The 14917-nt window shown below is 43.5% G+C and overlaps 2 protein-coding genes across 2 annotated transcripts; both read left to right on the plus strand.

The window, feature by feature from the left end:
* Positions 1-156: 156 nt before the first annotated feature.
* On the plus strand, positions 157-7772 carry rabgef1l (RAB guanine nucleotide exchange factor (GEF) 1, like). The gene is made up of 9 exons (XM_080006799.1): positions 157-238; positions 1183-1385; positions 1521-1687; positions 2450-2616; positions 2738-2819; positions 2959-3091; positions 3343-3434; positions 3584-3840; positions 4336-7772. Exons 2-9 carry the CDS (start codon positions 1204-1206, stop codon positions 4747-4749), a joined length of 1494 nt encoding a protein of 497 aa, XP_079862925.1. The 5' UTR covers positions 157-238; positions 1183-1203; the 3' UTR covers positions 4750-7772.
* Positions 7773-11841: 4069 nt separating this feature from the next.
* Positions 11842-14497, plus strand: LOC307235122 (high affinity immunoglobulin gamma Fc receptor I-like). Its single transcript, XM_080007110.1, has 6 exons — positions 11842-11869; positions 11958-11993; positions 12513-12785; positions 13091-13357; positions 13481-13756; positions 13996-14497. Exons 1-6 carry the CDS (start codon positions 11848-11850, stop codon positions 14256-14258), a joined length of 1137 nt encoding a protein of 378 aa, XP_079863236.1. The 5' UTR covers positions 11842-11847; the 3' UTR covers positions 14259-14497.
* Positions 14498-14917: the final 420 nt, after the last annotated feature.

Raw genomic sequence — 14917 nt, forward strand, 5'->3', positions numbered from 1 at the left:
ATATTTTTGTGAATTTCACTGTTGGAATTTATTATTATAAAAAAAAATTTAATAGATGCTGCACCGCCCCCGTCCGCTAGAGGGCGCCCGACCGATTTCATTTTCCCAGTACGCCCAAGGCTCGGGAAAGGGAACCAACAACCACAACAGTGTGATAAAATGGCGGCGAAGCGCAGCGAGCGAAGCAGCCCGAGGTGAAGCGGACATGGAGCGGGAGCCAGTGGAAGAAACCTCTCCCGTACGGATGACGCGGTTCGCTCAGTTAGACGCGCGGCGACGCGGACCGCCGCCGTCACGTTCGCCGAGGGCAAACGGCGACGCTCGGGTCGCCGCGGTCACAAGTCACACCCTGCGGAGTCCGCCTCGTTGTCGAGCGGCCGAGATGACGTCACAGTGACGGCATTTTTAAATTCCAGATTACCATTGGTCTAATCGCAACCGTCTGGTCGCGTTTGTTGTGAGTTGGCCGCGGTCTTTCGGTGAAAGTTGTTGTATTCCTCAATCAAGTGCTTACGGGGGAATTTGAAGCCGTTGTGTTGGTCGCCACAAATGTAATGCGGGAAAATGTAATGGAAAATGAAGCGTCAACCTGAATGTTTACGTTCCAGTGGACAATGGTGACTAAATGGTTCTTGTGTCTATTATTACAACCCAGTGGCAAAAAAAAACGAATGAAAGGCAATTCAGTCGTTAGGCGCAATTATTTCACAACAATTAATCATAATCGTAATATTCAAGAGGTTTAGCCGTCACATACATATACATACTTTCATACACATACGCAGTGAAGGGCCTTTACAACGCACCCGGAGATTATGCACAATAGTTACTAAACTGAACATAATAGCTCACCTAATTCCTACCTAGCTAACTAACTGAAACTAACTGATTCCTAAAACGTAATGCAGTAAGTGAATAGAAGAATATAAATAAATTAAATAAGACTCAAAATGATAATACAAAGCGGGGGTACAAAATAGAAGGGATATCCGAATATGCCGAATATCCGCTTATTCAGGATACTTTGTAAATATTAATTTTGTGTGAATATGAACGCACCAACGGGCGTCCCCAAAATATGGCGGAGTTATCGATATTGAGGTGCTCTTCAAAAAATATGGTGATACTGTGACCAGCCCTGTTCACTTTGCTTGGTGGTTTTTGTCCATGTACTTGTGCCAGTGTTCATAGCGGGATAGAGCGATGATGAGCCAGCGGTTGGAACGCAGCGGCATCCGCCTGGACCAGTCGGAGCTGCTCTGCACCAAAGGATGTGGATTCTACGGCAACGCGACGTGCGGAGGCCTGTGCTCCAAGTGCTGGAGGGAGGACAATCAGCGAGACCGACAGAAGCAGATCCAAGAGGACTGGGCGCTGGCGGCGAAGTTTGTGCCTTTTCGAGATACTATTACATGCGTGTCTTCAAGACGCAGGACTCGCCGATGCATATTTTTATGCATCGTCTGAGTAACGGCGTATCGGCCTCTCAACGCCCTGTCTCCCGGTGCTTTACCATCCAGGCTTCAGAAGGAGGAGGAGGAGGCGTACGCAAGCAGGCATCTGAAGACGCAGCCTGCCGTAGCACCCTCGGCCAAGTCTGAAGAAAGGAAAAGCAAGGAGAAGTCCAGCAAGGTCCATACTGTCACAAAGTTTTTTAGCTCGTCTACAAAAACGCCGCCCAAAAAAGGTAGTTAAAACCATCCCAATGCATCTTCATTTTACAGAAGTTCTTAGGATTTAATCATTCTCTGTGAATCGATTTTCTTATGCCTTTAAGTAATGGAAATTGACATTAATCCTGCTCTTTGACTAGGGCTGGGTATCAAATTTCACTTTTATTTTATTGGTTTATTTTTTTATCCACAAAGTAGATTTGTACACGTAGATTTGTTGTTACTTGGTTGTGCTTTGGCAATGGCGCAGCTTTGTTATGTCTCCTTTCAGTCATCACTTTAAGGAAGGGGGGGGGAAAGGAGTCACATGGTGGCAGTCCTTTGTATTAACATGGTTATTTAATACGACTTATTATTTTTTCCTGCTCTGTGTTGTCTTTAATCCGTGAACTAGAGAGCTGATGGGGCTCAGCTCTTGTTCAAAACAAGACTGCGTGCTGGGCCAGTTTTTACATTGAAGAACTGTATATAATAAACTCAACTTTGTCATCAAATGTTAAAGAACAGATACATCACTGATCTTCCAGTTAGGGATAGGCACTTCATTACCTATTATCAATGGCTTTTGAAATACATTCTTTTTTTTTTTTATTCTCTCAGTGTCGTGTAAATAAGGAATGCATCAAAATAGTTCAGAATATATGTTATTTAGTTTTTAATTTATCTGACGTTGGGATACGTCTCGGCTCCAGGCGACTCTGGGATATCAAGACGCGCGCTGTGGTTCACAGTGAAACATTGAGAAAACTGAACTGACGCCAGCACTCTGGTTCCAGACCATGTCCCCGTGGAGTCCAGTCCCAGTTCGTCGGGGAGCCACCATGTCGCCGCGGACGCCGACCGCTCCACCCGAGAGTTCATCGACTTCCTCAAGCTGCTGAAGCCCGGCAGGGAGATTTTCAAACAGTGCAGAGCTTTCACCGAGAGCATGGTCTACAAGAGGGTGAGCTGTGGTGAACGGCTCGGTTTTCTCGTCGTCAGACCAGACCTCTGTCCATGATCTGGTCGTGAGGTTTGACGGCTCATGAATATTTCGTAAATGCGTGTTTACTTTGACTCTCAAGGAACTGGGTGCGGACGAACTGTCGGAATGTGTCCAGGATTTCTACCAGGGCCTTTCTGACCGCCTGCAGACTCAGTTCAAAGGTGACTGCTCTAGAGCTGTTTAACATTTGTTAAGTTATAGCTGTACTTGAATACCAAACTACGCACTTTGCTCTTTATTTAGCTGTGGTTCACCTTCCTACCCCTGCCTTGTCTCTGTGTGTGGGTTTAACTTCCGAAGGTTCGCCGGATCGCGTCGAGAATATCATGGACGAGGTGGAGAAATACATGATGACACGTCTTTACGAGGGCGTCTTCTGTCCCGAGACCACCGACGATGAGAAGAAGGACCTTGCCATTCAGAAGAGGATCAGGTGCGCTCCCGTATCATCATTTGAACACAACTTTTCAACTTGGTTTTCACATTTCACGCTAATATTTTCGAACAATTTGCAGAAGAAGAGAAAAAAAACCCAAAAAAAAAACCAATGTAAGACTATAAAAGTCACATAAAAAAATGCTGATTTGGATAGGCCCCATACATTTTTAAAAAAAATCTTTTTATTGAGTATATGTTGACGGTATAAGGGAGATTGTGATCATTATTGTGTGGCGTCTGTTGCAGGGCCTTGCACTGGGTCACCATTGAGATGCTTTGTGTTCCTGTGGACGAGGAGATCCCTGAGGTTTCAGACAGTGTTGTCAAAGCCATCACAGGTGTTGCGCCATATGGGTTTATTAACAATCTTGTCACAAAGTCCCCTTTTGCTCTTAATGTTGTTGGTGGGAAATACCGAGCATGTGATTAACAAGCTCTTTTTTTTTTGTTTTTTTTCCTCTTTCTCTTGAATGACTCCTTGCTCCAGATGTGATCGAGGTGGACTCGAAGCGCGTGCCCAAGGACAAGCTGGCTTGCATCACTCGCTGCAGCAAGCACATTTTCAACGCCATCAAGGCCACCAAGCGAGAGGCGGCGTCCGCGGACGACTTCCTCCCCACGCTCATCTACATCGTGCTAAAGGCCAACCCCCCACGGCTGCAGTCCAACATCCAGTACGTCACCCGCTTCTCCAACCCCAGCAGGCTCATGACCGGCGAGGACGGCTACTACTTCACAAACCTGGTAAAGGCCATGTTGATAGTTTGATGATATTTTTGGGCTGTTGGAGCTTTCATAAGATATTTACACACAATAAACGTTTTGGTGAAACGATCATTAGAACTGTGGACAGTTATGTCCAAGCAGGTAGAGTAGAGGTGTTGATTAGAAGAGCTCAGAATAGTCGATGGAAGTTTTGGAAACTGCATTACTTTACTATAACACACCCTTAAAGACAACGTTTATCTATATCATACTTTAAGATTATGAAATCCCTGACTATAGTTAGCTCCATACTATAATATCGATGTATTTCCCAGTCCTAGCCTTCCTTTTACTGTACATACTTATAATATGTATAATGTAGATAGATGGATATCTGGGACCCCACCCATGGCTATACCGCTGAGCTTCACCACAGTGAGAAAGAAAAGGGGCCGCCGATGCACAGTTGTCAGCTTTGCGTTCTCGCCAGTTTACAAACTGTGGTACCGCTGCTAAATTCTTTTGTTTCCTCAGTGCTGCGCCGTGGCTTTCATAGAGAAGTTGGACGGCCAGTCCCTCAACATGACCGCGCAGGAGTTTGAGCGCTACATGTCGGGCCAGGCCTCCTCCGCCCAGCAGCCTCAGGCCTCCGGAGAATCGTCCTCGGCAACCCTCCACCAGGTCCAGAAGCGCATGGACATGTTGACAGGACTCGGGGAGCGGCAGGAGCGGGTGATGAGCGAGGCTCGCCAGCTCGAGAGCGACCTGATCGATTGGACCGACGGTGTGGAGCAAAAGGTGCACGACGTTCTAGAGAGGTTTCCTCTAGAGACTCCGCCCCCGAGTGCGGCCACCGAATCACCCGCAGCGTCCTCGGCCATTGACTCTGATAATGTGGAGAGCGACCTGCTGCCCGCCCCGCTTCAGCCACAGGTGTTTGCTGGGTAATGTGAGGAACTCTGAACTCTTTTGATCGCTTGCTTTACCATGTTCTGCCCCCTGGTGTTTTTAAAAGACAATTTTGAAACTATGTCATTAATAGTTGGATTCCCAAATGGAACTGGGCCCTGAGTCGTCGGATGTTCACAAATGTGAATTTCACACACAGCTCAGTTTAGCTTATGATGACGCTGAACGGATACCCAAAATGATCTCTTTGCGTCAAGTATCTTGATTTGTGGGACGCATTCCACGTTGAACAGAAATCATTTGTTGAGCTAAGGAATTCAATTTTGGGCCACCTTTCTGAAATTCCCTTCTCCGTTTGATATTAAGCTAAAGGGGATTCGCGTCTGGGAACATCAGACGACTCAGCAGCCAGTTTTGTCTGAATCTTAAGTATTCTCAGCAAGCGCCGGTCTATATATACACAGACACACACACACACACACACACACACACACACCCACACACTGATAAGCCACAACGTTAAAACCAAAAAAATGGGCAAGCGTAAGGATCTGAGCGACTTTAGACAAGGGCCAGATTGTGATGGTTAGACAACTGGGTCAGAGCATCTCCAAAACAGCAGGTCTTGTGGGGTGTTCCCGGTTTGCAGTGGTTAGTACCAACCAAATGTGGTCCAAGGAAGGACAACCGGCGACAGGGTCATGGGCGGCCATGGGCTCATTGATGCGCAGGAGGTCGGGGGGTCGGTCTGCTCTGATCCCACAGAAGAGCTACTGTAACACAAATTTCTGAAAAAGTTAATTCTGCTATAATAGAAAGGTGTCAGAACACACAGTGCATCACAGCTTGCTGTGATGGGGTGGGTAGCCGCAGACCGGTCAGAGTGTCCACCGCCGGAAGCGCCAACAATGGACACGTGAGCAACAGAACTACACCATGGAGCAATGGAAGAAGGTGGCCTGGTCTAATGAATCACGTTTTCTTTTACATCATGTGGATAGACGGGTGCATCTGCATGGTTTACCTGGGGAAGAGATGGCACCGGAATGCACTATGGAAAGAAGGCAAGCCGGTGGAAGCAGTGGGACGCTGCTGGGAAAGCTTGGGTCCTGGCATTCATGTGGATGTGACTGACACGTACCACCTACCTAAACATTGTTTCAGAGAAAACCCCTTCATGGCAGCCGTATTCCCTGATGGCAGTGGCCTCTTTCAGCAGGACAGTGTGTCCTGCCACACTGCAAAAATTGTTCAGGAATGATTTGAGGAACATGACGAAGAGTTCAAGGTGTTGACTTGGCCTCCAAATTCCACAGATCTCCATCTGATGGAGCATTGTGTGGGATGTGCTGGAACAACAAGCCTGATCCATGGAGGCCCCAACTCGCACAAAGGATCTGCTGCTAACGTCTTGGTACCAGATACCACAGGACACCTTCAGAGGTCTTGTGGAGTCCATGCCTTGACATGTTAGAGCTGTCTAGGCGGCACTAAGGGGACCTACACAATATTAGGCAGGTGGTTTTAATGTTGTGGCTGATCGGTGTATGTTTCAAAATCGGCAAACTGAAGCGTCTCCCTGGTGCAAGTCTCAGTACAGCTTGGGTCTTCTCTGACAGAGTCCTGAATCATCAGTTTCTTTGGAAGATGGTTCTTTTGAAGTATAGGATAATAAATGCTTGGAAACAAAAAAAAAATACAACACATTCTAATCCTAGTTGTTTGTATTTGTCATCTGCCATTAGGGTCCTGAAGCTGTGCTGTTTGGAAAGCTTCCATAACATCTCGCATGCCTTCATCGTGCACGCTCACTCTCATTTTAAAACAAGAGCCATATGCAGCCACACAAGCAGAACCTAATATGCAAGGCTAATCCTAACGTGGTGCCATGAAGGTCTGTTTAAGTTACTTTTATTTTGAGCGTCCCGCTGCGTAATATATCGCCAATATTTTTGATTGGCTTTGTGACCCCAGTTGTTTGTCTATACAAATGCACCGTGGCAAGGAAACGTTGGGTTAATATTACAGCAGGAATTCCTAAGTGGGTGTGTAATTATTGCAGGCTTGATTTTCCGCTTCACGTCTCACTACATTAGCAAGCTGAGTTTGTTATTTTAATTTCATCCTAAAGTTATTTTATTTTTCTATGAAGTGGTGGTTATGAAATCTCCTGGGTGCAATAAGATAAATTATTCCTGTAATATTTACAGTTTGTAACATTGTGAAAACACATTGTGTACAGTAAATGCATGTCTTGCATTGAGACATGCAACATTGATTGAAATGATTGAATAATAATTGATTCCAATGGTTTTTCCACTTAATTTACTTGTCATTGGTGTATGCAATTATACTATTTATATTTATTTCTGGGCTGTCGAATGAGTGGGTAAGAAGTCAGAGATGATCTTCCGTGCCATTACCCTTGGCTCACCCTCCTCTGGTCATGAAATCACTCCGACATTGTTATTTCCTAACTTGAACGGGAGTAATGAGTGTTACGTATTAAAGATCATCTCAGGATCACACTATTTTTACTTGGATTGATATTTTTTATTTTTTTTAATGATCTGGACTCACGTATATTTTCATGAATGAAGAAAAGGGTGATGGTAAAGTTGAGTGTTTGTTGCTGAAACAGTTGTTTTTTTGCTTTGGAGGTCCTCTTTTTAAACAGAAGTTTTTATGAAGAGTCACGTGCACATATGAAAACACTATTTTTTTTATATATATATCATTCTGGTGCATAGACTATCCACTTAGTTAACATTTGTAACACATTTGTGCACTTACTGAAGTATAATTTGCCCAAAGGCTTTGGAATTGAAATAACGGCTTGAATGATTGCGAATTGCACTGTATGCAGTGACATCTATCAGGTATTTGGGGAGATAGACAAAATCTATAACTGTAGGTTTGATAAAGTATAACAAATATTCTGCCTTTGTTATATAATGCCATTGTGTTTTATTTAAATATAAGTTATTTAGGCAGTTTACAGCAGTTACCATCCATTAGCTTGTGTTAACTATTATAATATTAAAAAAATTATCCAAAAGGCACAGCTTGTCTTCAGTTCCTAATTTACGAAATGCAACGTGTGTTGCCAGTACAGATAACTAAGTGTTTAAGGGGAAAGGGGAAGTACGGAACGGAAATATATATTGTGAAATGTTTTTCACATTTTAGTATTGATTATCCAAAAGGTCTTGTTGGTTGTATCCCCACTAAAACTATAGTCTATAGTTGTAATTGTTATGACCTACATTTCAGTGGATATTGTGTAAAACCAATTGGTTCCATTGTCTAATGCAAAATATTAATACTCAATGCATCAGCACAGTTTCTTGGAAATTTAATTGTCAGAAAGACACAACTTCTCCGTTCCCACAAATAACAGGAAGGAAAGTGACCAACTTCCCTCTTCAGTGGTTAAAAACAAGATCATCTCTGAATTGCGCGGTTCAGTGTTACCCTGGAATTGAGTTACACATCCTGTGCTTTTTAGAATTAAATTTTGATGTTTTTAGATGAGAATGGTTTTATAATTTAATATTTTAAATTTAAAAAAATATGTTTTCCAATGCAAACCCATATCAATATGATAAATTATTATCATAACATATAGATTATTCAAAAAAATATAAGTTTTATAAAAAATATAGTTTTGCAAATCTAAACTTGAAAACTTCAAGTTGATTAAACAATGAAGGTGACCAAACAAGGCAGAAGTCAGCAGCCATTTTGCAGCGTCTGTTTTCATGCTGAATTCAAATTCCTCTGAAGTTTTTAGCCTTTTTTGGTGCACACAGACCACTTAAATCCAGGTCTAGATCAAGTACTACCGTACTCAAACCTGGACTAGATTATAATAAAATTCCTATATTGCATTTCAAACCCTTTTTCTGATTTGTGAAACCTTCATTCTATTTGTGAAAACAGGAACAAGGTGGGTTTTATTAAAAAAAAAAATTCCACACTGACCACTCAAGACCAGGTATATTAAAAAACAACTACTGTACTCATAGTAGTAAAACCTGGACTAGATTATACTAACATGCCTATATTTCATTTCAAACACCATTTCTGGTTTGTAAATCAGGATAAAGGTGGATTTTAATGGATTCTTTACACACTGGCCACATAGTTGTCAAACCTGGACCACAGGTTCAGTTTGGTAATCCTCCATGGTTAAAATTTCAGGAAGCTCGACTGGCAAGTTAAATACCTGTGGACTTTTTTTAAACCAACTCACTCACCAGTTTGCCGTGAGCCAGGATGAGGGATTTATTTTAACCTATGCTCTCAGGAGGCTGGGCGTACAACACAGGGTGTTTGTGTATGAGTAAATCCGCAAGTGGAGTTCAAATTCTCAACCTGCAAAGCCAATCTTTATTAATCATCAAGAACTTCTTGCAATAACTCCATCCTTTGGAGTCCTGTGGAACGATGAGAACAGCATTTCTGTTGTACATGATCACCACCAATCCCCCTTTTTGGAGAACAATCTTACCATGTTTTAGTTTGGGTGTATGCGGTCAGAAGGGTGTAGTACCTCCAACTTGGCAAGAAAGGCTTTACAGCTTCCCACAGCTGCACAGACACCCTACAGCTGCAAGAACACTCTGAGCCAAATGCACTGCGGCCACCTGCAGAGCAACAGCCACGCACGTCCCAGAGGTGCACAATCGAGTCCCAAAAAACACCCTGCACCCCTGAAGCGCACACATACAACCCAATGCGCAGGCATAAGACGCACCCGCAACTGCAGAACCTGGGCCCCACGGCAAATAGACCCAACACCCCGCTAGAACCGCCCGCCCAGCAGGCAAGCCGGCAGGGCCCCCATGCCCACCCACGCCCCATGCAAAGGAAAGGCCGCCAACTGGTGAGATGCCACAAGCAGGCACCCACGCAATCAAGTTCTCGAACAGAGCCCCGCCAACGCCCACAGAAAGCCAGACAAGCGGCCCCTCCTCAGCAGCACCCAGCAGCTGTTGGGCAGGCACAGCAGGCGGCAGGCAGGATGAGGTATTCCTAGAAGGGTTAAGCAAATGTCCTCCACTGACACACCTCAAACCAGGGCATTGGACCCATTTCCATGTAGGCTTGTATGATGTCATCACATAACCAATGAGAAAGCCGTTGTTTCCACAGAGGTTTTCCCATAGTAGCCCCGCTGTGGGCAACAAACAGCTGAGTTGTGCACCTCATTGCCACTGCGCCGGACATATGTATCCAGAGCACCAATAGGGTATAAACAATGGAGATGTTTGTCTTCCTCATTAGCGTGGGGTGGCGGGTAGAAAGAGTCAAGTGTGATGTCCCTTGAACTATAGGAGCTACTGATGTTCTTCTGTATAAAATCCGGGTAAGGTCAACGTACCGCTACTCAGATCGCCATTCAATAAAAAGGCAGCAAGGGTGCACAGAAAGGGCACCCATTTCAGGGCAACATAGCGTGACGGGGGTCGGATACGTCTTGCTCCCTGTATGAAGCGTTTAATCCACAAATGACAAGCCCCTTGTTGTACTCTCAACCTCTCAGGTACCAGGCCACCGGCGGCTGACCGAGAATCAGACGCTGTTTTATCATTTCCCGTGCCTGAGAGATGGCACCCAGAAACCTGGGTGTTGGCCGTGGTTCGTCCGCCAGTAACTGGAGCGGACGTGCGCTCTGGAGCTACTAGAGCAGGGGCACACTCTCTCCGCTCTCACTCTCGTTAGCAGGCGGTCTACGAGTGGATCGGAGGGAATGCGTATAGCCGCCCGTGGGGGCCAGGGGGCGTGGGCAAAAGCATCCACTCCCAGTGCCGGTTCGTCCTTTAAATGACAGGAGAACCAGACCAGGCACTGAGTATTCTCCCCGGTTGCATCGTGAACTGCGTGACCCCCGTCTCGGTGTTCTGTCTAACCATAGCGGTAGCGAGCACCTGAGACGCCAATCGGGGTGGTTTAGGGAGACGGAGGGACATTACCCATAAACTCCTCGGCCCTGGCTAACTGGCTAACCGGCTTACCGGTTAACTGGCTTACTGGCTAACTGGCTAACTGGCTTACTGGCTAACTGGCTAACTGGCTAACTGGCTATCTGCCTTACTGGCTAACTGGCTAATTGGCTTACTGGCTACAGTTGAATGCTTGGGCAAAATGTGAAACTTTCATGTCTCCGACAGTTGCTTGAAATACTCTGCTGTGTAGACATCCAGCTCTGTTCATTTTTGCAAAACGACCCAAAAAAATAAGGCAAAAGGCTGTAAAAGTGGTCTTACTTCAACTTTAGACTGTAGCTAGTAACAAATGTGTCAACTAGATGGGGACGGACATACATAGCGTAAAAGTATGGGGGAGTCCTCGCAACCAGATGAAAAACAAAAAGGACCATCAGCGGTGGAGAGTTGACTCGCTTGGAATTTGTAAGACTTTCTAAGACATTTGAATGGCACAATTTAACAAAATCGTCGACGCTTCAGTCCTGTGCTCCACAGTGGAAGATGAAACTGCCGGTTAAAGTCATGCACAGAGTCCTGAAGCCGCATCGAACGTGTGCCCGGGTGCAAATATTATTGTTGTCTTCATAGCATCTGCCATTTTTATTTTATTTTTTTCTCAACTGTGCCCCGCCAACGCAAAGCCTTTCCATAGAAACACGAGATAAAAGTTCATGGAAATGTTTTTGTAAAGAGTGCAATCAATTCAAATGTCTACATGGTCTACATGGTAGCAGAGACCGAGAGCTGCTGTCGGATTTGCTTATTGATCAAGAACCGTTTTTAATCCGAAGAATACTACTACTACTAATAATATACACCACAAACATGTCCCACTGACCAAATTCAACAATTACATTTTTTTTTATGGCAGACTATGAGTGTTTTATATTCTTCACACAATAACTAATAAACGCATTGGTGGTACTTCCGAGATAAAACGTATTATCCAACTGCGTTAAGAGAGATTTTAATCTCTGTTGCATGTAAGCCTCAATTCTGCAAGTGAAGTGAAATAGCTTTCTGTAAATGTGCAGATATCAGGATATCCTGCATTTTTGGTAACATAGACAAAAATACAAATTTCCTGTTCCCTCTTTATTAACGACGTGAAAGACTTTAGTCAGAAGCTTTTGGAGCCGCCACGATGGAGGTTCTGTTGTTTCTGGGTGAGTTTTCTGTTCTCAGCTTGTTGTGTGAATGATGCAAAGTTTTGATTGCACTGATATTCAATATTCTTTAATATTTTTATTTCAGTGTTTGCAACTCTATCACTGTGTACTGTGGTTCATGGTATGTATTGACTGTTTCTCTTATAAATCTGACATAATTTACCATATTCTCATATCAAACTGTTTATTTTTAGAGTTTATATATTTTATTTATACTTTTTTTTTTATATTTCATTTATATTATATATATTTTGAACATGGTTTATCACTTACAGTTTAAACACCTTTAGAGCAGACTCTCAAAGAAATTGCAGGGGATCCGCAACAAAATTTGAATTTCTTACTTATGGGTTTTATTTATTTATTTTATTTACATCTACATCATCATCTACATTGATAACAATTATGTTAATGTTTAAATATGTATCCTTTTTTTTAAAATTCACAAAATTGTAATAGTCACCTTTTTTTTGTTTTGCATTTGCAAGATTTTAATTTCATGTAAGCAAGGGTTGAGTTAAATGTTAAATCACGGCACTTCAGACACATTTTGTTTGGGAGCCTCTGCTTTAGAGAATATAAACATGCATTGGCACTGTTCATTTGAATTCACGCGTGGATGTTAAATATTTCTCTGTAGGCTCACTTCGAGCAGAGGTCCAGCAGGTCTTAGGATACCCTAGATCATTTTCTGGGGAGAATATCCAGCTGAGGTGCAGCATTTCCAACACAAGATCCAACTGGACTTACTCGTGGTTCAAGGACGACAGTCCCATCTACGGTCAAGATCTCCTCAAGCTGTGGAATGTCAACCTACGGCAGAGCGGAAAATATTCCTGCCAGGCATTCAGGGACACGCTAATAGGACCCATACGCAGCCAAAAAAGCCTTCCCCTGCATATAGACATTGACGGTGAGCCACGTAAATGTTGCTCAATTTAATAATTAGCAGAGGTGGAAAATTCAGGTTCAAAGAGCGAAGTTCCACTCCGGGATTTTGAGTCAAGCATGTGGCCAGTTAGCTTCAACCTAGAGGTCCAAATAATGAGTGAATTCAGCTTGTGTATGGCTGGAGCAAAAACATCGCAGGACTTAGACTTTCTGAACCTGGAATTTTCCATCTTTGAGTTCATTAATTGTTATTAGCAGTAACAAGGTTTGTGAGCTCGGAATGATGTTAGGAGGCGTTTGTTTTTTCCCCTGCTGCTCTTTATTCAGGAGGATGGGTCATCCTGCAGGTCTCCACCAATCCCGTCATCGTTGGAGAAACCTTACAAATGACCTGTCTCATACGCAATAAAATCCAGCCTCAGGAGGTTGCTCTCTACAGAGATGGTGTGGAGGTTTTGAGGCAAACTAGCCCCCATCTGCAGCTGCACAACATCAGCCTAGCAGACCAGGGCATGTACGAATGTAGTGCTAACTGGGACAAACAAAGACAATCATACTCTGCAAACTCAGTAGCCACACAGGTTAACGTTTTGGGTGAGTTCATTATCTCACCTAAAAGTACAATGTCTTATTACTGATCAGATGTTTTAGTGTATTTAGTATTTAAAATGTTACCGTATTACCGTATTTGAACATGCTTCTCTGGTCATTTCTTAGAGGTTCTGAGTGAGCCCGTTGTGGAGGTGGATTTAGAAAATCCTGTGATTCCTCCAAAAATGATGAGGCTCACCTGCCATGTCCAGTTCAACTTCCGCAATGTTGCTCCTCCAATAAGCTACTATTTCTACAAGAACGGACACAAGTTGGTGCCATCGACATCCGAAAACAACATAATAACCAAACAGTCCCCAGGCCTGTACAGCTGCAAGGTCAGGGTTCCCATGTCAGACCTGGTGAGGTTGGGTCAGGCCACGCCCTTTGGAGCAGTAACAGGTGATCATTTACACGTTCTTATTCATAACACTGTTGTTAATTTCAATCCAAAATGAGAATGTTTCCTAGCTCCATTTTCAATTGAACCAGCGCTTTAAAAATATGGAAATGTGAAATGAAGGGTAAAGACTGATGGAGCTGGATAGCGGATAAAAGTAATTTATATGTGGATGTATGACTGCTGCAAACATGCCAAAGTGTAACCTAACCCGGAGATCATCTCATCTCTGACCTGGTAGCTGAACACAGGAAGCTTTACAACTCAGCACTTCAGCCCAGAGCATTTGCCCCAATGGCGCCGGCATTTCCCACTCACCCTCTACCCCCCGAGGAGCCGCCCCGTCCAACCGCCCTCCCGAAGCCCTTTCAGCCCGAACAAGGAACTTCCCTCTCCCAAGATAACATCCAGCCCACTCAAGGCCAAATAGCTCCCCCAGATGATCTGCCTGAGGACGTATCTGGAGACTCTCCTTATTTCCCCAGCCCTTTGCCTGCTGTGTAGGGAGTTCACCGAAAATCCGCAAATCCAAACACAATAAGTGTGAGTGAAAATTGATGAAGCCTGAAAAACAATAATCAGTAATGATAATCAACAATCATTCTAATACATATACTTTTAAAATCAAATTATAAGTGTGATGAATTTATGTTTTAACTTTTGAGTTGAATGTCAATTGTACCAAGCAAACAGTTTCTGTGAGGAACAAAAATGAGAATTACAATGTTTCTTCTTCTAATATGTTAAAGAAACTAATAAAGATACTTGTGAACTAAAAAGTACTGCATAATTTTATTTTAATTACATACAATAAACACATATTCCAACAATCCTATAATACCTCAACTCAGCTTATATGTCATGTTTCATGTAGTGGTATAATATAGAAATAGTCGTCATACACAACTCCAGTGCACTGAATCAGATAATATTACAGTTCTACACATAGATCTCACCAGATTGAGGGTAAGAATAAAAACATTGAACGAGGTGATATTCTCCACATAGTTTACAAGACAAACATTCAACAGTGCGTAATTTCACATTGTGAAACATTAAATATGGAAATGGTGAAAGTGGCTGCATAAACAGCGGATGTGGGAATAGGAACTTCAGAGCTGTGGTTGGAATCAGAAGGAAATGTGTTGAATCAAAAAAAAAGA

Source organism: Zeus faber (genome assembly GCF_960531495.2).
Source record: "Zeus faber genome assembly, chromosome: 9".
Lineage (NCBI taxonomy): Eukaryota > Metazoa > Chordata > Actinopteri > Zeiformes > Zeidae > Zeus > Zeus faber.

Bases quoted from the DNA above. Each gene is read 5' to 3' on its own strand.
- rabgef1l (XM_080006799.1), top strand. From the start codon at position 1,204: ATGATGAGCCAGCGGTTGGAACGCAGCGGCATCCGCCTGGACCAGTCG. The intron at 1,688-2,449 runs GTAGTTAAAACC...CTCTGGTTCCAG, and splicing joins AAAAACGCCGCCCAAAAAAG to ACCATGTCCCCGTGGAGTCC. The intron at 2,820-2,958 runs GTGACTGCTCTA...TAACTTCCGAAG, and splicing joins CCTGCAGACTCAGTTCAAAG to GTTCGCCGGATCGCGTCGAG.
- LOC307235122 (XM_080007110.1), top strand. From the start codon at position 11,848: ATGGAGGTTCTGTTGTTTCTGG. The intron at 11,870-11,957 runs GTGAGTTTTCTG...TTTTTATTTCAG, and splicing joins GGAGGTTCTGTTGTTTCTGG to TGTTTGCAACTCTATCACTG. The intron at 12,786-13,090 runs GTGAGCCACGTA...CTCTTTATTCAG, and splicing joins CCTGCATATAGACATTGACG to GAGGATGGGTCATCCTGCAG.